General features: G+C 48.6%; 1 protein-coding gene across 1 annotated transcript in view; it reads left to right on the forward strand.

Annotated features, from left to right (window-relative positions):
• RAB6B (RAB6B, member RAS oncogene family) overlaps positions 1 to 23045 on the forward strand; it is a 61252-nt gene that overhangs the window by 32531 nt on the left and 5676 nt on the right. Inside the window, exons 3-7 of the mRNA XM_027061812.2 lie at positions 16580 to 16633; positions 16829 to 16934; positions 18531 to 18642; positions 19717 to 19810; positions 22621 to 22687. Coding sequence (XP_026917613.1) covers positions 16580 to 16633; positions 16829 to 16934; positions 18531 to 18642; positions 19717 to 19810; positions 22621 to 22687 — 433 coding nt within the window. The remainder of the gene's footprint in view (positions 1 to 16579; positions 16634 to 16828; positions 16935 to 18530; positions 18643 to 19716; positions 19811 to 22620; positions 22688 to 23045) is intronic.

A 23045-nucleotide genomic window follows, 5' to 3' on the forward strand; every position in this document is an offset into this window, starting at 1 on the left:
AGACACCAAAGGATGAGTGAACAGAGTGGATCTGTGGGGTACAGAGGAGGGAGAGGCCTGAGTGGGCCCTGGGTTTCTGTCCAGACACCCTGGAAGACTATCATTGTCATCAACACACACACAAAATGAAGAGTCAAGTGGGAAGTAATGATGGAACAGCCAAGTGAAGGTGTTTGAAACTGTTACATGGGGTAGCCCCTCGACTGGTTGCACAAAATCTGGATTCCTGAAGCTCTAAGAACTAATGAGTCTTCTGGGTTGGAGTGTGGGAAGGAGGTGGAGGACCAGAAGGAGGGGCCCTTTTCCATAGAATCTAAGATGCCACATGTCTCCGTGTGGCAGCCGGGGGAGACAGGGATAGGCTCTTCTGCCCCTGGTAGAGGGGGTCAGAGTGAGGTCACACACCAAGGAGAAAGGATTCAGCATGTTCCGTTCTATCTCAGCTCTCTTTCTCTTTCAAAATGATGTACATGCAGAGGAGGCCTGGGTTCAAATCTCAGGCCTGTCACTTAGATTACAGACCCTGGACCAGCATCCCAATTGCATTTTCTTTTAACCTGGAAATTATTTGGGTAGGACTTAACCCCTATATCACCTAGACCAGTTGCCTCAAATTTTAGCAGTAAGAATGAGGTTAATTTGTATTTAGACCATAGCTCACCCCGGTCTTAAAGTCTAGATGATGGCAAATCATTGGCCAAAAATACTGTTGACATAGATGTGCATTAGGATATACTATAGAGAGAAGCATACCAGGATAAAACCTGGAAGACAACAACCTGCCACTAGCTCGGTCGATAGTGATGGAATGGAGCTAACAAGAGTGTGCTACCAAAGCGTCCGGCTGGAAACTGTGGGCCTCCCAACCACCCCTGCGTTTGCACCTGGGCAGTGCTAGCCAGCTCCGCCAGATGACTCTGTGCTTCTAGCAGAAGACTGAACTTTAGTCCTCATGTAACTCTAGCAACACGATGATTTTATTACATTAATAGAGTGGAGTTCAATCTTTGCAGACATGAAGCTCTGTGGCCAACCTGTGAGGTGACGGTCTTCCGTAGTAAAATCCCCCTGAATGCCAGGTAGCTTGGCAAGACGCCCCTGCCCTCAGAGACCCACTGGGGCACCAGCATTCATCCAGGTGCTTCCTCTGGAAATTATCTGGTTCTGGACTGAGGGCAGACTTGCCCTTGTGCTAACATCTTTTCATTCCCTCCCTCCTCTCCTCTGCCCTCTTCTCCCTCTCCTTTGTGAAGCATGTACGAATTAGCAGTGTGGTCACCTTCTGGTACAGAAGGCTGACAAGTGGTGGCTTCAGAAGAAGGGTTGAGGTTTTCCAGGTGCAAGCAGTCACGGTGGGACTTCAGGTGGCATAGCTGCACAGTGATGCTGTTGGCTCCCGGGCTCTTGCTCTCGCTCTGTTCCTCCTTCTGGTGTGTGGGTTCTTATCTGCAGGCAGGCTGGCTGTTGCTGCTCCAGACATCACTTCTGCATTCAAGGCAGAAAAAGAAAGCAAGAGCTTCCCTAGAATCCCCTCCCCTCCCCTCCAGCAGACTGTGGCTAGAATTGGGTCATCCGATGATCATCCTTAGCCTCTGGAGCGGCTGGGAAAGCAGAATTTCACTTTTACAGTTTTCAGGCAAACAAGGGAGTAAGAGGTGGTCAGTGGGTAGTGGGTGAGTCCATCAGCAGCATCTGCTGTGTTTCATAACTTTAAAGGGACTCATGATGTGGTTCTCTGTCCCCAGATGTCCGTAGTCTGTCCTGTTCACTTTGTAGGATTCCCCTCAATGGCTCTTAGACACCCTCAAAAGTCCACCACTTGGGGCATCTTTCACCCTGTTAAGAAGAGGCCTTTCGTACTTGGATCCTTTCAAGACCCTTCAGGAAGCCTCCCAGGGAGCATCAGGCCACATATCTATGGGCCTCTGCATGGCTTTTGAAGGGATTGACTGATTTTGATGAAATTTAACCCCTTATTTAAACTTGCAAGGTACATACTGTTTGCTTAATGTTCCAGACCACAGGAGATAAAAAAGCAATGGATAGATATTTAAACTGGGTGGTGGCAAGCCGAAGCCACTCTCCACTGGGAGGGAAGTGGCCACTAGGACTGTGTAGACTTTGAGGCTGAAGTACTAAAAGCACCCAGGTACCTGCACTGTGGCCTCCCGAGTCAGCATCCCCTCCCCCAGAGCTCATTGCCAAGCTGCTGGCAGGGACAGACCCTGCCCAGCATGTTTTCCAGAGGCTACCGCCTCCTTCCCCCACAGCGCCCACTTGCCAGCCTGAATCCTTAAGTTTTGCCAACCTCATTTGCATGCTAATTTGCATGAGTCTACCCTCTACTCTCATCTGATGGTTGGTGCAGAGCACCACAAACAGCAGCTTCATTGTCAAGGGCTTGTCATGCCCAGCTGCTTTCTGCCACTTATGGATGCTTCCCCAGCCATGGGCCGAGGCCTGGCCAAGGCTAGTAAAAGGCACACATACACTCCTTTTCGTGATTTCTCTTCCTGAGAAGAGTCTTGAGTCAATTTATGCAAATCACCATGCAAATTTCCACTGCAGACTTTATTACTGTGTCTTGTCAGAATGTGGATGGATGCAAAATTATATTTCATAATAAATGCACATAGCAAAAAAATTTCAACAAGTGCCTCAGGAAACATCTTCTTTGGGGATCCAATGGGCCAATGGCTCTTTTGTGCAGAGGGAGGCGTGTAATGTACTGTCAGTCTGTGCTTTGTGTCTGAGCCCCTGTTGACACTGTGTAATACCACCTTCCGAAGAAGATGAATGTGGATGTGGCTGGGAAGTCTGTGTTTGTTAAGATTCCTCAGAGTTTGCATAAAATGAAATGCCTGCCATTTTTCATAAGCAGTGCTGTTTGTAAGCACATTATTAAAGGAATAAATAGCAGAGTGTAGAGTGCAGCCTGGCCTCCTGGGAGGGGCATCAGGCAGTACAGGAGGCTTGTGCAGCACAACTTAGGAGCAGGGGGGCTATCATGGGGATCATGGACTGGCCGGAGGGCCCCCAAAGTCAAGTCTGCCACTCATGTGTCTTGATATCCTCTTTACATTCCTATGATGTAGTTACAGGCAGGAATAAATTTACTTGTAAAAGGAAATGAAGTACAGAGAATGAGTACTTTGATTCAGACTTCATGCCAAGCTAGAAGAGGGATGTGGTCTCCTTTAGAACCCAGTTAACCTTTCCTGAAGCCCTGGGAACACTAGTTTATTAATAAGGGATGTTAACAGGGATTATAAACACAAAGTTTCCTAGAGCAAGGAAGCTTGGGAACATTGGGTTCCATGAAATTATTCATGTTTCTTTAGTGAAGGACTTCTCAGAGCCTTTACTGTGCCAGTATGTTTTCTGGCTCTCCACTAGGAGCTAGAACATGCAGCCTTTCTCAGAAACACTTGATTACAGTTTACTTTTATCCTGTAGATTGCTTCATGGGGATGTATTTCACATAAACAGTCTGAGAACCATGTTGGACGGTCTTCTATGGGGTGGGTTTCTACAGTTTCTCTTGAAAATCCCCCAGTCAGTTGGTCAGTCCTCATTTTTGTTTATACAGGGTACCTTCATGTGGTCTAACTCCTGTGATCTGCAGTCTTTGAAGGAAGCTATGATTATCCCCATTTCAGAGAGGAGAAGCTCCCTATCCATTGTTCTTTGGAACCCATCAGAGTACTCAGACCTTGCCAAAGCACTGGCAGAGGTCATTGAAAACAACACGTGACCATCCAGGTCCATTTGATGATGGTAGGGCACTTTGCTAGTGGCATGCCAAATCTTCTGGGACTGACCATGGTCAGCACCGGGAGACATTGAAGGAAGCCTACGTTTGCTGGCAGAAACCTGCCCTTCCCTCCTGGTCACCTCAGCCTCTTAGCCTTCTGGCATGGCCAGAGCTATGTGCATATCATGGATTTGGGCTGTATCTCCCTACCCCACACTCACCCACACAAGCATAGTATACCCACTCCTACCCACATACACATACTTGTACGTGCAAATGAGTACGTAGCTGCATCACGTGTGTATGTCTTCACCTGTCCATGGGTCCACCCCACACAGTCATACACATGTTCCCATCAACACACACACACACACACACACACACACACACACACACACACACATGCACCTTTGTGACACGTGCTGGCCTTCAAGAGGGAGAGTGGGTTGTGGCAGGTACCAGGGAGTCCCTGAGGTTTCTGGGGCCTTTTGTGGGAGGGGGTGTCCTGCCTGGGTGGCTAGTTGTTCTTTTTGCTTGGTGTCCCCATATTATCCTGTCAGATAATTTCTGTTGATGTGTTTTCAGATTTGCTGTTTCATCTTTTGTTAAGCCCGTCAGTGATTTAAAAATTTCCGTTCTAAGTTTGGTTCTTCTTTCTAGTTTCTCTTTCTCTGCTGAGATTTTTTAAATCTGTGCTTTCATTATGAGCATATTTTTCTTTATATATTTGAGCATTATTATGCTATATTGTATCATATCATATATCATATCATATATCATATCATATTATATTAAACTGCTTGCTACTTTCAGTGTCTGGGTCACCTCAAGGTTGGTCTCCCTTTTTTTTTTCTAGAGTATGGCTTTTACTTCATATGCTGAGCGATTTAAGGTTTATCCCACACATTGTGATTAAGACTGTGAATTCTCTTTGTCCCTTTGGAAGAGTATTGGTTGGATCCAGATTCTCTGTTCTGTTCCCTGTGGTCGGCAGCAAATTAAAGTTCTTTTCAGGTTCGTTGGTTTGGTTTGCTTTGGTTTTCAGTTTTAGGTAGACTGCTTGGCAGAAACCTGCCCTTCCCTCCTGGTCACCTGCTTGGGTCGGTCAGAGATTTGGGAAGCTTTAATTTGTAGAATTTGGGGTGCCCTTCCTGTAGCTATCTCACGTTTCACTTTCTGGCTATTGGGGTAGCTTTGGGATCTGACTTATTTCTCAGACAGGAAGACTGTGGGTTTCTTGCCAAATTTTAGCCACCCCTGATCTCCAGCCAGGGCTGCCCTCAGTCATAAAAACGGGAACCTCACTCAGGGCTGTTCCATTTTTTAAAAGTTGACATCCCTCCAGTTTCTGCCTGCTTTTGGTTACTTTCCAGTGCTTTCAGATAGTTGTTTTATTTTGTTAAGAGTTCATAATAGTAATCTGCAAGAGGTTGGTCTGATAGGGACTCTGCTGTTAAGGAAATCAGAACTGGGGCACCTGGGTGACTCCGTCAGTTGAGCATCCAACAGTTTATTTCAGCTCAGGTCATGATTCCAGGGTGATGGGATCGAGCCCCGTGTGGAGCTCTGTGCAGAGTGTGGAACCTGCTTAAGATTCTTTCTCTCTCTCTTCCTCTATCCCTTTCCCACACAAGCATTCTCCCTCTTTCTCTCTATAAAATAAAAAAATAAAAAAAAAAGGAAATCCAAACTCTCCCATTCCCTCCATCTGGGCTTTTTTCCTCACACTTCCCATCCTCCACTACACCCCCATTTCCACCTGCTGGGAAGTTAGTATTCACTGGAGGGCTTGCAAGAAATCAATTAGAAACAGGGTTCCCCTCCTCTTAGAGTCCTTCTCACTATTCTTGTCTTTTCCATCCATCAAAAACCATACTTCTGTATGATAATCTTAGCTCCTCTACAAGGTTGGAAGTTCAGGGCTGAATCTGAAACTCTGACTAGGCATTAACCATGTGGAAGAGCATTCCAGGGGAGGGACCAGCTCCTCATGGGCAGGGACAAGGGCTTGTTCTGCTCAGTGACTAACACATAGTAGGCATTTGAGGATGTGGAAGTGAATGAGTATTAATTACTTACGGCATTTTCCAGAAAGGGACTGCCCAGGGAAGACCGTATCTAACTTCTCCTTGCAGATCTGGCCTGAGAGAGATGGGCTCCAGCTGGCAGTGCTGTGGGGCCAACTGCTTGTGCCTCATGTCTGGGAAAATAGATGATGCCAAGGAGCTAGAAATTTCCTGGTAACCAAGGCCCAGCCAAAGCCATCTGAAAAGTTCTTGTTTTTGCTCCATCCTTAGAGAGCTGACTTTTGTTGTCCTTGTTAAAATGCAAATGAGGTTCCTCTTAAGTGGGCTCTGCTGAGCTATTATGGCTAATGACCGTGAGAGTCTGACAATAGGAAGCCAGACAGGATCTGACCCCCACGCAAACCCAATGACAGCTTCAGGGCACAGTGACAGCTTGAGAAATGAAGGGATTTCAGGGAGCAGAGGGAGCACAGCTGAGTAGTCCAAGTAGAGGCTTTGTAGTAAGGGAGACTTGGGTTCGAATCCCGCTTCTGCCACACAGGTCACGTGTGTGGCCTTGGTTTCTGAGTGACCCTTAGTTTTCTCATGAATAGCACCTTCTGTATACATGGGCATCTCCCTCTGTCACCCCAGGTAGGGAATCTGCCTCTCCTTCTGGATGCCACAGCCTCCTCAGACTGATTACAGCACAAGCTCAGAGTCTAGGAGGTTGTTTGCAAACTTCACTGCACAAATGAGTTATCTGTAGGCTTGTCTGGAATTCTGATTCCCTGAGCGACACCCCAGAGATTGTGATTCTGTGTGTCTGAGTGGGGGCTCAGGAATCTGCATGTTTAACAAGCTCCTGATGTGGCTGTAAAGCAAGTCGTCCGTGCACTGCATGTTGAAAAATCACTGAATCACTGGCCAGTTGGAGAGACTGATGGGTATGAGATCTTTCCAGTTCCATACAGAAACTGTTAAATGAGGGGCCCTTGAGGCCAACCTGAGGGCTCAGAAGATGACTTGCAGAACATGACTTACAGGGGAACTGAATCTGAATAGGTTTGAACCACATGGAAGAGCATTCCAAAGGAAGGAACAACATTAGATAAGGCACAGATACACAGAGTAACTTTGTGTGTGTGGTGTCTTGACCAGAGGATTACTACTAAAGGATTAAGTAAAAGCTGGACATAAGGGAAATGAGACCAGACAAAGTGAGGGGCAGGCCCTGAACAGTTTGTAAGCCAAGCTGAAGTGATTGGACTATCTCCTAGGGACAGTGGTGGAGTGAAGTAGTCAGATTTATGTTTTAGAAAGAGCCTGGTGCTGGATGAAAGACTAGGTATAAGGGGAGAGCCTGAAAGGCAGAGAGATCAGTCAGGAAACTGTTGAGGTTATTCAGATAAAAGAAGTTGGAGGTCTGTACTGGGGCAGTGCTGGTGGGGGTGGTAAGAATGGAGAGGCTAAATGCTCAGGGGGCAAAGTCATCAGCTTGAGGATTCTTCTGATGTGAGGGAGTGGACGAGAGAGCAGGTGAAGAGCAGGGAATCGGGAGGGCTTCCAGAGGCTTCGGCACTGGAGTGGTGGAGTTGCCTTTCGTGGAGGGAGGAAAATAGAAGCTGGTTTGGAGGGATATGATGGGCTCTGTGTGGGACACACCGTGTCTAGTGAGATGTCTAGTAAACAGTAAAATGGATACCTGGATCTGGGGCTCAGGACAAAAGTAAGGCCTGGGATGTACATTGGAAAGCTGTCGGCACATCCTATTTGAAGCTGTGAGAATAACGAGGTGCCCTGACACAAGCAGGGAACACCAGCATTTTAGGAACAGGGAAAGGAAGAAGTTCCTGCAAGAGTTCAGTAAGGAACAGCAGTTAGAGAGGCAGGGAAGCCAGAAACAAGTCGTGTCATGAAAAGCAAAGGAAGAAAGGGTGTCCAGGAAGAAGATTGGTCATCAGGGTCAAGTGCATCAATCGGGGATTGGCTCAACAGTGTCCTTATAATTTAGAGGGGCGTCTGGGTGGCTCAGTTGGTTGAGTGTCTGACTCTTGATTTTGGCTCAGGTCATGATCTCATAGTTGGTTAGTTTGAGCATGGAGCCTGCTTGGGATTCTCATTCTCTCTCTCTCTCTTTCTCTCTCTCTCTCTTTCTGTTTCTTTCCTGTTCATGCTTGCTTACTCTCTCTGAATGAATAAATAAATAAACAAACTTAAAAAAAAAAAGAGTATCCTTACAATTTGGAGATGAAATGGCACCTGGCAATGGTAGCAAGTGTACTTTCAGTGGGCGGAGGGCAGAAAGTGGACCACCCTAGTCAAGTAGGAGGTGGGAGGAGAGAAAGTGGAGACTGGGTTTGGGGTCCTTTTCCAGTAAGCCTACCATTTGAAGAGAGCTGAGAGAATGCCAGATGGCTAGGGAGCCACTTAGCAACAGGGACATGAGAATTTTGAGAATGCTTCTTGGACAAAAGGAAGGAGCAGAGCATGGAAGGTTGAAAATACGGAAAGGAGATGGCTGAGAGAGCATCACCTGGGAGGAGGGGGTCAGGAACCAGGGATCTGCAGAAGCTTGCTTTGAACAGGAAGAGCAAACATGCAGAGCCCAGAGGGATGTGGGGATAAAGCTGGACACTTGTAGACAACTTTGCAAATAACCTTTTCAACCCTGGCTCTGCTTCTTCCAGCTGTTGACACTGGGCAAGTAACTTAACATCTCTTCTACTCAGTTTTCTTATTAAAAATTTTTTTTAATGTTTATTTATTTTTTTGAGAGAGAGACAGAGCACAAGTCAGGGAGGGGAAGAAAGAGAGGGAGATACAGAATCTGAAGCAAGCTCCAGGCTCCTAGCTGTGAGCACGATATGGGGCTTGAACTCATGAACTGTGAGATTATAACCTGATCCAAAGTCGGATGCTTAACCGACTGAGCCACCCAGGTGCCCCTTTTACTCAGTTTTCTTAGCAGTGACATACAAATACTAAAGAACATAACTCATAACATAGATATCAGGATTAAATTAAGTAAGGCATGTAAAGCACTCTGTACAATAGCTGGCTCATGATAAGTAGTCATGTTTAGTCATGGTTACAGTGCTTACCAGTGTTGTTGTATTAAGGGTTAAATGCAAGGAATTGAAGTAATTTATACCTAATGTTGTAAAGTAAGATTTGAGACCATTTTCTGAGAGGGAGCCACGCTGAGGATGGAAAAACAGGGGAGAATGTTATGAACTATTGCTGATATGGATGCAAATAGGAGGCAAAAGCAAGTCACATGTTTTTATATTTACCCATAGATTTACCATTTTTGGTGCTCTTATATTCTTTAAAGATTCAAATTTCTTTCTGTAAAAGTTCCTTTAGCCTAAAGCATTTCTTATAATTAGGGCCCAATGGTGACAAATTATCACAGCTTCCCCTTATTTGAAAATGATTTGCCTTCATTTTTGAACAAAAGTTTCACTGGCTATTGAATTTTAGGCCAACAGGATGGTGGTGGTGATGCTGTTTCCTTGAAAGATGCTTTTCCGTTGTCTTCTGTCCTCCATTGTTTCTGAGGAGAAATCGGCCATCATTTTTGCCATTATTCTCTTGTGTTCAACGTATCTTTCCATTCTCTGGCTACTATCAAAGTTTTCTGTGTATCTTTGGTTCTGGCAGTTTGACTATGACATGCTTACGTGTGGTTTTCTTTGTATTTTTCATGTTTTAGGTTTGCTGAGCTTCTTGGTACCATAGGTTGATGTTTCTAATCAAGTTGCAGAAAAGTCTGGCTATTAATTTTTCAAAAATGTCTTTGCTGATTCTGTCTACTCTCCTTTTGAGACACCAATTGCATGTTAACAGATCACTTGATATTGTTCTAGAAGTTCTGGAGACTGTATTCATTTTTATTGTATGTTTTTTCTCTGTGCTCCAATTTGAACAGTTTATTTTGTCCTCTCAAGTTCACTGACCTTTCTTTTGCAGTGTTCTAGCTGCTGTTGTACAAATCCAGTGCATTCCAGGTATTGTATTTTGTAGTGTTAAGATTTTTGGTTTTTGTTTTTAGAATTTCCATGTATCTCTTCAAATTCATCATTCATCTTTCCCTTTATATGTTTAACATATTTATAACAATGATTTTGAAGTTATTCTCTGCTATTCAAACATCTGGCTCATTTAGGGGTCTGTTTTCTTGATTATGGTTTGAACTTCCTGCTTCTTCACATGTCTAAACCTTTTTATTGTATAGTGGACATTGTGAATACAGGCATACCTTAGAGTCCCTGCAGGTTTGGTTCCAGGCCACTGAAATAGAGTGAATATTGTAATAAATGAATCAAATTTGGGGCACCTGGGGGCTCAGTTGGTTGAGCGTCTGACCTTGGCTTAGGTCATGATCTTGCAGTTCATGAGCTAGAGCCCCACGTTGGGTTCTGTGCTGACAGCTCAGAGCCTGGAGCCTGCTTCGGATTCTGTGTCTTCTTCTCTCTCTGCCTCTCTCTCTCTCTCTCTCTCTCTCTCCCTCTGTCTCTCTCAAAAATAAACATTAAAAAAAGAAATTATTTTTTTGCTTTCCCAGTTCACATAAAAGTTATATTTATATTATACTGTAGTCTATTAGTGTATAATAACATTATTTCTAAAAAAATAATGTAGATATCTCAGTTTAAAAACCTTTATTGCTATAAAATGCTAACCATCATCTGAGCTTTCAGCAGGTTGTAATCTTGCTGGTGGAGGGTCTTGCCTCAACGTTGGTGGCTGCTGACTAATCATAGTGGTGATTGCTGAAGCTGGGGATGACTGTGGCAATTTCTTAAAATAAGACAACCACAAAGTCTGCCACATTGGTTGACTCTTCCTTTCACAAATGATTTCTCTGTAGCATGTGATGCTGTTTGATAGTATTTTACCCACAGTAGAGCTTCTTTCAAAAGTGGAGTCAATCCCCTCAAACTCGGCCTCTGCTTCATCAACTAAGTATATGTGGTTTATCCAAATCTTTTGTTGTCATTTCAGCAGTCTTCCTGGCATCACCAGGAATAGATTCCGTTTCAAGAAAACACTTTCTTTGCTCATCCATAAGAAGCAAGTCCTCATCCGTTCAAGTTTTATCCTGAGTGCAGCAAGTCAGTCCCATCTTCAGGCTCCACTTCCAGTTCTCTCGCTGTTTGCACCACATCAGCAGTTCCCTCCTCCACGAAGTCTCGCACCCCTCAACGTCATCCATGAGTGCTGGAACCAGCTTCCAAACTCCTCGTTAATACTTACATTTTGACCTCTTCTGAATGACAAATGTCATTAATTGCATCTAGAATAGTGAATACTTTCCAGAAGGTTTCGATTTACTTTGTCCAGATCCATCAGAAGAATCACTGTCTATGGTGGCTATACCCTTACAAAATGTATTTCTTAAATAAGATAATAAGACTTACAAGTCAGAATTACAACTTGATCCTTGGGCTGCAGGATGGATGTTGTGTTAGCAGGCACAAAAACGGCATTAATTTCCTTGTACATCTCTATGAGAACTCTTGGATAACCAGATGCATTATCAATGAGTAGTGGTAATATTTTGAAAGGATCCTTTTTTCTGAGCAGTAGGTGTCAACAGTGGACTTAAAATATTCAGTAAACCGTGTTGTGAACAGATGTGCTGTCATCCAGGCTTTGTTGTTCCATTTACAGAGCACAGGCAGAGTAGGTTTAGCAAAGTTCTTCAGGATCCTAGGATTTTTGGAATGGTAAATGAGCACTGGCTTCAACTTAAAGTCACTAGTTGCATTGGTCCCTAACCAAGTCAGCATGTCTTTTGGAGCTTTGAAGCCAGGCATTGACTTCTCCTCTTTAGCTATGGAAGTCCTAGATGCCATCTTCTTCCAACATACAGCTCTTTTGTCTACATTAAAAATGTGTTGTTTATTGCAGCCACCTTCATTAATGATCTCAGATCTCCTGGGTCACTTGCTGCAGCTTCTCTATCAGCACCTGCTGCTTCACCTTGCACTTTTAGGTTATGGAGACAGCTTCTTTCCCTAGACCTCATGAACCAACCTCTGCTGGCTTCCAGCTTTTCCTCTGCAGCTTCCTCCCTCTCTCAGCCCTCGTAGAATTGAAGAGAGTCTGGGCCTTACTCTGGACTAGGCTTTGGCTTAAGAGAACGTTGTGGTTGGTTTGATCTTCTATTCAGACCACTCAGACTTCCTCCATATTGGCAGTAAGGCTGTTTCATTTTCTTATTGTCCATATGTTCACTGGAGCAGCACTTCTAATTTCCTTCAAGAACTTCTTGGCATTCACAACTTGGCTGTTTGGTGCCGGAGGCCTAGCTTTTGGCCTGTGTCAACTTTTGACATACCTTCCTCACTAAGCTTAATCACTTGTAGGTTTTGATTTGAAGTAAGAGATATGTGGGGTGCCTGGGTGGCTCAGTCAGTTGAGCGTCCGACTTCGGCTCGGGTCGTGATCTCACGGTTTGTGGGTTCGAACCCCCCGTCGGTCTCTGTGCTGACAGCTTGGAGCCTGGATCCTGCTTCAGATTCTGTGTCTCCCTCTCTGCCCCTCCCCCGCTTGTTCTCTGTCTCTCTCTGTCTCTCAAAAATGAATAAATGTAAAAATAAAAAGTTTTTAAGTGAGAGATATGTGACTCTTCCTTTCACATAAACACTTAGAGGGCACCGTAGGGCTATTAATTGGCCTGATTTCAATATCATTGTGTCAGGGAGGCCTGAGGAGAGGGAGAGAGATGGAAGAGTGGCCAGTCTGTGGAATAGCCAGAGAATACACACAACATTTATTAAGTTCACTGTCTTATATGCATGCAGTTCATGGCACTCCAAAACAATTACAATAGTAACACCAAAGATCACTGATCATAGATCACCATAAAAATATAGTAATGAAAATTTTGCAATATGAGAATTATTAAAATATGACACAGAGATACAAAGTGAGCAAATGTTGGAAAATTGGCTCCAATATCCTTGGTCTACATAGAATTGCCATAGACCTTCAATTTGTAAAAAACAGTTATCTGCGAAGTATAATAAGGTAAAGCATGGTAAAATGAAGTATACCTGTAATAAGTTGTAGGAGATTCTTGGATTGTGTTACCTTCCTCTGAAGAGTGTTGAGTTTTATTTTAATAGGCAATCAAATTATGGAGAGCTCATCTTTTGGGGGGAATAGGAGTAGGGGTTACTTACCATGTTTAAATTTTGTTAAGACGGGTCTCTTTGGGTTTTTCCCTTAGTCCTCTGGCGTGACCCTTAGTCCTGAGATGATACCCTTTCTTCCAAAGTCAGCCTTTCTGGGTTTCCCATGGAAAGCCTGAAATGTTTCCCAAGTCCTTATAACTTATATAACTAGGCAGTTACCTCAGGGGAAAAATTGATGAAATATAGGATCTCACTTTGTTCTCTTTCCTTCCTTCAAAGATTGTAACCCCTCCCATTTTATGCCTACTTTTGATCACTCTTCAGTGCTTAAAAATTACTTGTATTTTTCCACAGTTTATAATAGTTATCTGTGGGATGGTTCATTTGATAAAAACTACTCAGCCATTATTGGAAATAAAACATAGGAATATATTTTTGGGTAGAGCTGATAGTTCAATCATTCCCAGGGACAGTGTTTGTGCTTTGGCAAGAATCTGTACAGCTGTTGGAGGATCTGCTGTGGCTCAGTAGCCTGGCTTGGTGGGGACAGAGTGGTCACTTAAGGAACCAGATATTTCTCTGCTGTGGAAGAACCATGAGAGTGGGACTAAAGGTGGGAGAGAGCTGAAGAGGTAGGAAGTTGGCTTCTTCCAGCCTTCATTTCCTCAGTACCACTGATGTGGTCAGGCTTTGTGAGGGGTGATTGGAGATAAAGTATGTGGCTGTCCAATAGTGGGTGTATATGATTGTGGAGGCCACTGAGTTGAGCTTTGCCAAGGCTTGATCCAAATGGCACAATTCTTGTCGTGTCATCTGGTGACTTTTCAGTCCTTCATGGAAGCAGAAGTGCCTTGTTCCCACATGAGGTAAATTGGAGTTGTCATTGTTACACCATAATCAAGAATATCACCATCACATCCATGCTGCCTACCTTTGAGGGATATGTTTCCCCATGGTTCTTTGCTCTATTGGTTGGGCTATTGTTAGTGTTAAAAGAAACCTAAGATAACAGTAGCTTAAGCAAAGTAGAAGTTCTTTTCTCTCTCACACAGTAGTCTGGGTGTAGGCAGTCTAGGGCTATTGAGGTGGCTACTCTGGGTCAGGGACTCAGGCTTCCTCCATCTTGTTGGTCTGTCATCACTACTCTGTCACCTTCATCTGGATGGGCCAATATGACTCAACACCACCCACCTTCGTTCCAAGCCACCAGAAGAGGAAGGAGGGCAGCTGTGGGCATGTCAGCCTACCCTCCCCCCACCACCGCCCCCAGGAAGGACCCATCCCGGAAGATGCATCCATCACCTTCATATCCCATTGACCAGAATTTAGCTCCCCACCTGCAAAGGAAGCTGGGAAATACCATCTTTATTTGGGGGTAGCCATGAATCCGTGTACACATCTAGAGTTCTACTACTAGAAAGGGAGACTGTAGAAGAGCCTGGGTGGCTCAATCAGTTAAGCATCTGACTTTGGCTCAGGTCATGAGCTCACAGTTCATGAGTTTGAGCCCTGCATTGGGCTCTGTGCTGATAGCTCAGGGCCTGGAGCCTGCTTTGGATTCTGTCTCTCTCTCTCTGTCTCTCTCTGTCTCTCTCTGTCTCTCTCTCTCTCTCTCTCTCTCTCTCGGTTCCTCCCCCTCTCGCTCTCTCTCAAAAATAAACATTAAAAAGAAAAAAATAAGGGAGACTGCATATGGGAGGATAGCCAACAATCCAAGGTCATGTACCTGGGTTTTAGCTCAAGGGTCACTTTACAGAAGGAAGCTGGCACTCCCTGGAGAGCCAGTGGAGCACTGATGAAGTGAGAGATTTCCATGTGGTTGGCACATTTCTCCTTAAGGGTATCAGAAGACAAGGACTGTCACTCTAATGTAGATCATTTAGTGGATGTTGTGTGACTTAAGGAACATGGCTGGGTCCATAAGCCACTTGTCAATTCCAGACTTGTTCCCCAGTGACTACACCATGTAGGAAAGGTGTGCCAAGCTGAGGTAGAAAGAACCCAAGTGATACCAGTGTTTTAGTGCTGACCCTTCCAGCTTCACCCATGACTAGTAAAGTCACACCAGGCGTGCCCTGGTCTTTCATCTTCAAATTAAATTTGGGTTTGGATTGAATTGGGGTATGTCTAAGGTGTGTGGCTAGCACCCATGTTCTAGAATTGTAAGATTCCTCAACACTCCACAGCTTTGCATTAAAGCAACCTTCCATGGGGATGCAGCCACTTTAACTTCTCTGTAGAATTGAGTCGGAGGTCTGAATGTACGGGTACCTGGCATGCTTGCGGACCACCTGGGACCTGCAGACATGGGTTCTGTTTCCTTGGGCTTCCCTGGGTTGTGGTCTTTGTAATCAGAAGTCACTGCACAGCTTCCCATACAATTAAGCTTAATTTTTAATCTTTATTTTTGTTTCAAAATGCTCTATTTCTGCCTTTAGAACTATTACATGTTCATTGTAGAAAGTGTAGAAAATAAAGGAAAGTATAACAAAGGAAGCAAAAAAAATTACCCGCAATGTTGTTACTCATACTGGAATTATTAAGGCTTTACTGTAGTCCCTTAATTTTAGTATCTAAGAAAATATGCAAAATACTTATGTCTCTATTTCAGTTCATCAAATTGGGATCATACTATTCTATATACATGATGTTTACAACCTGCTTTTTTTCACTTGACCATTTCCTCAAATCCTTAAATATTTTCAAGAATCTGATTTTAAATGACTGCCAAGGATTCTAATCACATGGATGTACCACACTGTACTTAATCAGTGCCCTGGACATTCAGGCTGTGTCTGAGTCTTCATTATTGTTAACTACATAGCAGTGACAGCTCCATTTCACACGGACAACTTCTTAGCTCCTATCATAGATGCTATCATAGCTCCTATCGTAGATGCAGGTGAGCTCAGAGAGGTTGGATGGCCTGCCCAAGGCCACACAGCAAGTGAGTGATGGGTCCCTGCCATCTGGCCACAAGGCTGACTGCACCCTGCCCAACTGCCTCTCCCCAGTGCCAGGAAAGAGAGGGCATAGGTGTGGCATAGGTGTACTGGGGACGGTTGGCTCCTAATGTGTTGGTTTAGGTAGAAAAGAGTCAGCGTGGTTTCCCCAGGACATGCTGTTCGGGGTGGTTTGTGATGCCCCTGAGGAAAGCCAGCTGACCACACAGCAGCAAGTCGCCCTGCGCCCACTCCACTCCTGCCTGCTGGGGGCAGTGATGAACCCAAGCCTGGGTGCCTGAGTTCCAGGAGCCTCAAGGGGAGGCTGTGAGAGTGGGAGGCAGGTGAGGCCAAGCGGGCTTTGGCAGGGAGACCACTCAGCTCTTGCTCCTCGAGGCCCCCACCCAAGGAGGGCAGGAGATACGCCTGCCAGTGGCCTTGATCCTGGGGAAGCCTTCTCACCTGGCTCTGTCGTCCCCTGCGCAAACACTTTTGTCACTTCCTGAAGACCCGTCCTCATTCTTACTTGGCACCAACCCGCTTCCTCTGAGAGGGACCACTGGGCTCACTGTCGAGTGCGGGGGTGGGGGCAGAGACAGCAGAGCAGGACCCGCCTTAGGCTTGGCATGGGTATCCCCTCTTTTGCTGGCTGTCACCACCTGGATCACTGGGCTTTTGCCCTTACCTGACACCTTTGAATTTTAACCTTTCTTTGCTTTTCTCTAACAGGCAACCATTGGGATTGACTTCTTGTCAAAAACTATGTACTTGGAGGATCGTACGGTGAGTGCCAGACTTTAGAACTAGAAGGCTAGGGAGGGCCTGCCTCGGAGCCCGTCACCGGGCACCACTGAGAGAGCCCACGCCTGCCCCAGAGTTGGCAGTGCCGGTGTCACAGAACCAGGGCCTCCCCCAGCCCCCACCCCACCATGAAGATGGCACTGAACCCCTTGTCCACGGTCCCACCCCTTGTGACAGGTGCGGCTGCAGCTCTGGGACACGGCCGGCCAGGAGAGGTTCCGCAGCCTGATCCCCAGCTACATCCGAGACTCCACGGTGGCCGTGGTGGTGTATGACATCACAAGTGAGTGTGGGTCCTGGGGGCAGAGGGAGGGTGGCTCACAGGGGCTCCAGGGCCTGTGTGTGTGTGTGTGTGTGTGTGTGTGTGTGTGTGTGTGTGTGCGCGCGCGCGCGCGCATGAGCACACATGCATGTGTATGCCCACCTGTGTGCTTGTCTACTGACTGCAAGAAGACAGGTCCTTAGTGGTGGGGTGAGTTGCCTTCCAACACCAGCATGTGTCCACCTCCCCCGACTCTCCTGTGTACAGGACTGAGCTGGCCCTGCTCAGAGCAGGGGCCTCTATGTAGAACTGAGCAGAGATGCTCAGGAGGCTGGCCCTACTCCCACCTGCCCTCCTTGGCCCTGACGGCCAGAAAGACCCTTGTGGAGTGACTTCTGTGTGTGTGTGTGTGTGTGTGTGTGTGTGTGTGTGTGTGTGTGTGACAGGATGGGAGCAGACACTGGTCTTTGGGCCAGTCTGACCTGGCAGCCATGGTTTTACCAGCTGGCATCCCAGCTCCTCACTGGGTCTGCTGGAAGGAGAGGCCAAGTGAGGCTGGGAGAGCACTTCTCACAAGCGCAGCTCTTGTAGCCAGAACAGCTGTTCTTGAGAGCAACTGCACAGCCCCGAGGGAGGCCCATCCCAGGGGGCCCAGGGCAGGTGCAGAGCTGCAGCTGCCCGGGAGGGTGCAACAGAACACACCCGGTGAGCCCTTGTGCTGTGGTCACGCCGGTGGCAGGAGGGCACCCTGGGCGCCAGCCACAGCACTGAGATCACGTGGGGAAACATGTGCGTCCCACTGCTTCGAGTCGAGTCCGTGGTCCCTGGCTCCGCCCGGCCCTTCTTTCCATCCCTCCCTGACTACAGGCTCCCCACCTACCCTGAATACGGGTGAGAGATGGGGCCTTCAGCCTGGGTTTGTGCAGCCTGACGGGAGCAGGGGAGAGAGCAGGCTGGGGTAAACCGAGGCTTCCCGAGATAGGCTGCCTCCCTTCAGCCCCTCAGATGTGTGCGCCGCCGAGGGGTGGACATCACCCTGCAACTACTCCCCACGTCTTCTGAGGAAAGGGCTGCCCTGAAGCGGACTTATCTCTCATTGCTCTTGTCTCTCCTGGGGCCACCTTCCCCCTCCTGCTCACAGATCCTGAGGGTTCTCTTTGGAATTCTGGCCTTTCCCGAGCCAACCTGAGCTCCCCTCAGTGGGAAGCCACTCGGTAGGGCCTTCCTCCCCAGGGGCTCCTATGGTCCCCCTGCCAACACACACGCTTCCAAACTCAGCCAAGTCCAGTGTACCCATTTCTCATGCTCTTCTCTGAGCCCCCAAAGTCCGTTCTGATTCTCAGGTGGGCCCCTAAAACCACTAGTCCGTGTAGCACATTATGACAGTGACCTTCCAACAGGGTGTCTTCCAGGGAGTGTGTCAGCCACATGAGGGTCTCTGCAGGGCCCAGAGGCAGCAACTCCACAGACGCATGGGTCCCCAGCCTGGAAGGCCCAGACCCAGTGGTCTGGGTATGAGGATGCACAGTCCCCCTCCTTCCTGCTGCCCCTTCCCACCTTCCCCCTCGCCCCGCTCGGGCTGGCTCTCACTCTGTTGTGTCCCCACTCTGCCTCCAGATCTCAACTCCTTCCAGCAGACCTCGAAGTGGATTGACGACGTCAGGACAGAGAGGGGCAGCGATGTCATCATCATGCTGGTGGGCAACAAGACGGACCTGGCAGACAAGAGGTAGGTGTGAGGGTGAAAGGTGCAGGGTGCTGGCGGGCCCGGCCCACCCTCCACTGCTCCGCAGCTCCTCCTGAACAAGGAGTTCTGGGATCGCATGAGTGGCGAGTCTGTGCTTCTGATCTGTCCCCATGCACCTAGGGCACTGGAGGCTCCAAGAGCACCTGGTAGACCCTTGCCCCACAGTGTCTCAGCTCTGAAGCCCCACCTTCCACTGCCAGTAGAGACACTGCTCTGAGGGACGTCTGCATGGAGTGGTCTGGGGCCTGGCCGTGGCCACAACACAGCTGCAGACAGCAGTCCCTCAGGCCTCCGTGGGCTTCTGCTTGTGCTTTGTCTCTGCCCATGAGATGCCTGCGCTGGTGTGAGGGTTCTGGTCCCCAGGTGAACATGCAGAATTTCCTGTCTGTTGCTGTGTCTGGTTGGGTGGGACACTTCTTCCAAAGAGGCTGCTCCGTGGCTGCCTCCAGTGCACAGACAGGGCTGACTTAGGTGCCACCTGTGTGCATTTGTCCACTTATTTCATGGGACCTGACTCAGTCAGATAAAGCAACGGGTCCTGGACTATGAGCTTCGTGAAGTGTGCTCTGACCATCTACAGAATTATCTGACTCAGAGCCCACGTTATTGGGGTCCTGTCCTTGACGTAAGGGGAATGAGGTTCAAAGCACAGGTCTGTTGTTAAGTAAGCCCTACATATGAGGTTGAGGCAGTCACTTCTAACCTCACTGTCCTCCTGTGGAACGGGGACTGTTGACACCACCCTAGAGGCAATATGTGGCTCAAAGTGCTTTCTAGATGTGGCTGCACGGGATGGTGGACCCTTGGGGGGCGGGCAGGTATGGGAAGGCCCGCTGCCCGCTGCAGGGCCTGCTGCTGAGAGGGAAGGCACTGTGGAAGGAGAAGGGGAGAGCTGGTGTCCAGCTGTGCCCTGTGCCCTGTGCCCTTCGTGCTGGACGGGGGCCCTGGATCGGAGCCCTGTCCCCAGGGCTGACTAGTGGGCCAGGCCCTCCTCATCTCAGGCTGCTCCCTCTGCCTCTACTGGGGGCTCATTTTCCCCCCTCCCCTCACTCGCAGGCAGATAACCATCGAGGAGGGGGAGCAGCGCGCCAAAGAACTGAGTGTCATGTTCATTGAGACCAGCGCCAAGACTGGCTACAATGTGAAGCAGGTAGGATGCGCCTGGCGCTGAGTCCAGCCAGCTGGGCCACAGGGCCACATCACTCGTGGGCCTGAGGGGCTGGTGACCAGGCTGGGGCAGGCAGCCTGGGCACTATAAACCCCACCTAATGGGAAACAAGCTGACAACCTTCAGAGCTGGGAAGGCACACAAGAGGGAAAGAGTGCTCGCTCTCGGGGGGAGGGTGTCTGCTGTACGTCATCATTAGCCACTATTCAGGCAGCCAGTTGCGGGGCCCCTGTAACATGCTGTGTGTCCAGCCACCAACTTCCAGGTGAGAGGAGCAGCATTTCCCTGGCATCTTGCCTCATTTGGGAAGGGGGTACAGGAAATTCAGTTCAACCAGTATTTTGGGGTTCATGGCCTCGTGCTTGGCAAGTGCTCGGGGCTGTGCAGGGCCGGGTGGGCTTGGAGAAAGGAGTCCGCCCATGGTGCGGTTGGAGCTTGCAGGAAGCGAGGCTTGGGAAATTGAGCCCATCAGAGAAGCCATAGTGGGGGTTACTCGCCTCGCAGCAGGGGGCTCCCTAGGTCCCCAGACCCCCAAGCAGTCCACCGGTGGGAATCAGCAGGTCAGCGGACTTGGGTGGGAAAAAGCTACCCCTCCGTCTTCACTGACCTCTGACTGCTCTTCAGCCCTTCCTTCAGCAATGAATGCAGGCAACAGGACTCCGTGATGGGGGCAGTGCCTGTGACTTCATCACAGTAGACATCCCAGCCCTGTTCTTGTCACCTTGTGGTGTGACGGGTCCCTCGGCCTTTCCCCACATTGCCACTGCAGTTCAAGGGGTTACTACGGGACCTGCTGCCAGCTCTTGCTGTTTAACATGCTCGTGGGGAAGCAGATTCGCTGCTGTGTAACAAACTTGTCTTTAGAGATTTTATAAGTGTATTTCAGTTCATTTTTAAACTCCTGTAGAACTGATGTCACACACTTACAAGGAGCCCATAGGCTTCAGCAGACTGCCAGAGGGGTCTTTGGTTCAGGAAAGGTTAGGAGCCCCTGCCTTCAAGGAAGAGAGGGCTTGAAGAGGTGAGGAAGGAGAGTGTTGCAGACAAGGGTAACCCGTGAGCGCGGGTGCAACAGGAGGGGTGCTGCGGCATAGGGAGTGGGCTCAGTGAAGAGCATGGCTCCGCAAGGGTGTCAGTTCCACCCTGCCCCCCCCCCCCCAACCCCAGCAGTGCCTGGGAGCGCTACATCAGGCTGTCCATGCAGCAGCTGGTCTGGATGCAGTGACGGTTCACCCGACATGGATGGTGCCCGGAGTGCCCTCGTCATGGCTCTGTTCACGCCCATGCCCTACCCACCACTGCTGTGGCATCTCCTGGAGCAGGGGCTGCCTGTCCCTGGAGCATGTAGGAGGCACTGAACTGCTGCTGTGTGTGGCCCTGATGGGAAGTCATGGGCGGCGGGGAAACCACAGACAGCAGTCCATAAGGCGGGTAGCTTCTGCCCCAGGGGTCAGGCGCAGGGAGATGCTGATGCCTCTGTTATCTTACCATGCTCTGGAACCCAGATGATGGTTTAAGCAGGAGTTAAATGTGGTCTGTCCAAACCCCATTTGGTTCAGGAGTCTTCATGCAGTGCAGACTCCTGGACTCTAAGCCTGATTATTTCTGTTCTCAGAGACCCCACACGGCACCCCAGGAGGTTCCTTCTAGCTGCCAGTTTGGCTGGTGGCAGAGGCTGTGACCATTTTGACAGGCAGAGCAGGGCTGCCTGGGGAAGACCATGAAGGAAAGCTCCAGAGGAGCGACCGGGCCCTTAGCACCCTCGCTCACTTCTTCCTGCCCGACTTGGGGCCTCCTCTGCGGCCTGCCCAGAGGGTCCCATACACCACCAGGCCCACCAGTGACTTCCCCACTCGGGTCCTCACCACTGTTGGCCCTGCCACCAACCTGGGTGCTCTCATAGAGCTGGGCTCTAGGGTGAGACCATGAACAAGACCTACCTTATCTCACTTGTCTCCGGAGTCGGTGTATGTGGTGGAGAAGGGGGTGTTCAGAATCTTCCGGTGCCTTAAACTTCCGCTTTGTGCTTGTCACCTCCTAGGTTCCATGCCTGCTGCACCTGACATCCCCACGCACCCATCCCCATGTGCACACATGCATGCACACGGGCGTACACACCACACACACACAGTTCTCCCTGTGCACTTACGCAGACTTACACAGAAGCCCCACATGTGCACACGCCCTACAGACATTCCCTCACACACTTACACAAATTCACAGATACCGCACATCCACATACTCCACACATATGCCTCCACATACAGCATACACATCACACTAACACCCACACCCAAACCCACAATGTCACGGTCTCACTCCTGTGTGCTCTTCTCTCAGAATTCTCTTTCCGATGTGACTGTGTGGCCCTGGCTCCCAGTACCCTTCTGCCTTGATGCCTGTGGACTCCTAGAACCCCCTGAGGAGAGGGTCATTTGTCTTGAGGGCAGGTTAAAAGTTGGTGCCCCACATGGCCAGTGGGACAGGAGCCCACCTAAGGGCCTAGATTATTTTCTGCACTGGGGTAGATCCCTCACAGTCACCATGACTGATACACAGCTCCTGGTGACCCATGGCCAGCCTGCCTGGGTGACAGGCCTGCCAGGGCCCAGACCTGTGACAGGTGCTATGGGCAAGGGAGAGAGGTTAGGTGCAGCCCCTGCCCTCCAGGGCACAGTTAGCAGGACAGACAGGAAAGCAAGGCCCGGGGTCAGGACAAGAAGAGGCAAGAGGGTAGAGACGTAGCTGTGGGGACAGGAGGGATGGGTTTCATGCTGCATTTCCCCCTCCAGCTCTTCCGACGTGTGGCATCAGCTCTGCCTGGAATGGAGAATGTCCAGGAGAAAAGCAAAGAAGGGAGTATCCTTTTCCTTTGATAAGTGGTGAGTGAGTGAAAGATGCCGGAGAAGCCATTTATCCATTGATGTATTCACTTAGTATTTTAGAGCAGTGGGAGAGCCTCGCCTCGTCTCCAGCCCATCCTTCTCTGCTGGTGAGTATGATGTGGGGCCTCCTCTGTGCCAGGACAGGGCTGAACTCCAAGGGCTTGAACACCTCATCCAGCTCTAACAGCCTAAGCTTCTACTTGTAAAGCAGTGGGGGATTGGGTAACACAGGGATGTGAGTGACAGTGTAGGGCGGGGAGTGAAAAATAGTAACTCTGCCCATGTTTACAGTGAACATCACTTTGTATTTCATGGATACAAGTAGAGTGTCT

This window comes from Acinonyx jubatus, chromosome C2 (genome assembly GCF_027475565.1).
Source record: "Acinonyx jubatus isolate Ajub_Pintada_27869175 chromosome C2, VMU_Ajub_asm_v1.0, whole genome shotgun sequence".
Taxonomy (NCBI): Eukaryota; Metazoa; Chordata; class Mammalia; order Carnivora; family Felidae; genus Acinonyx; species Acinonyx jubatus.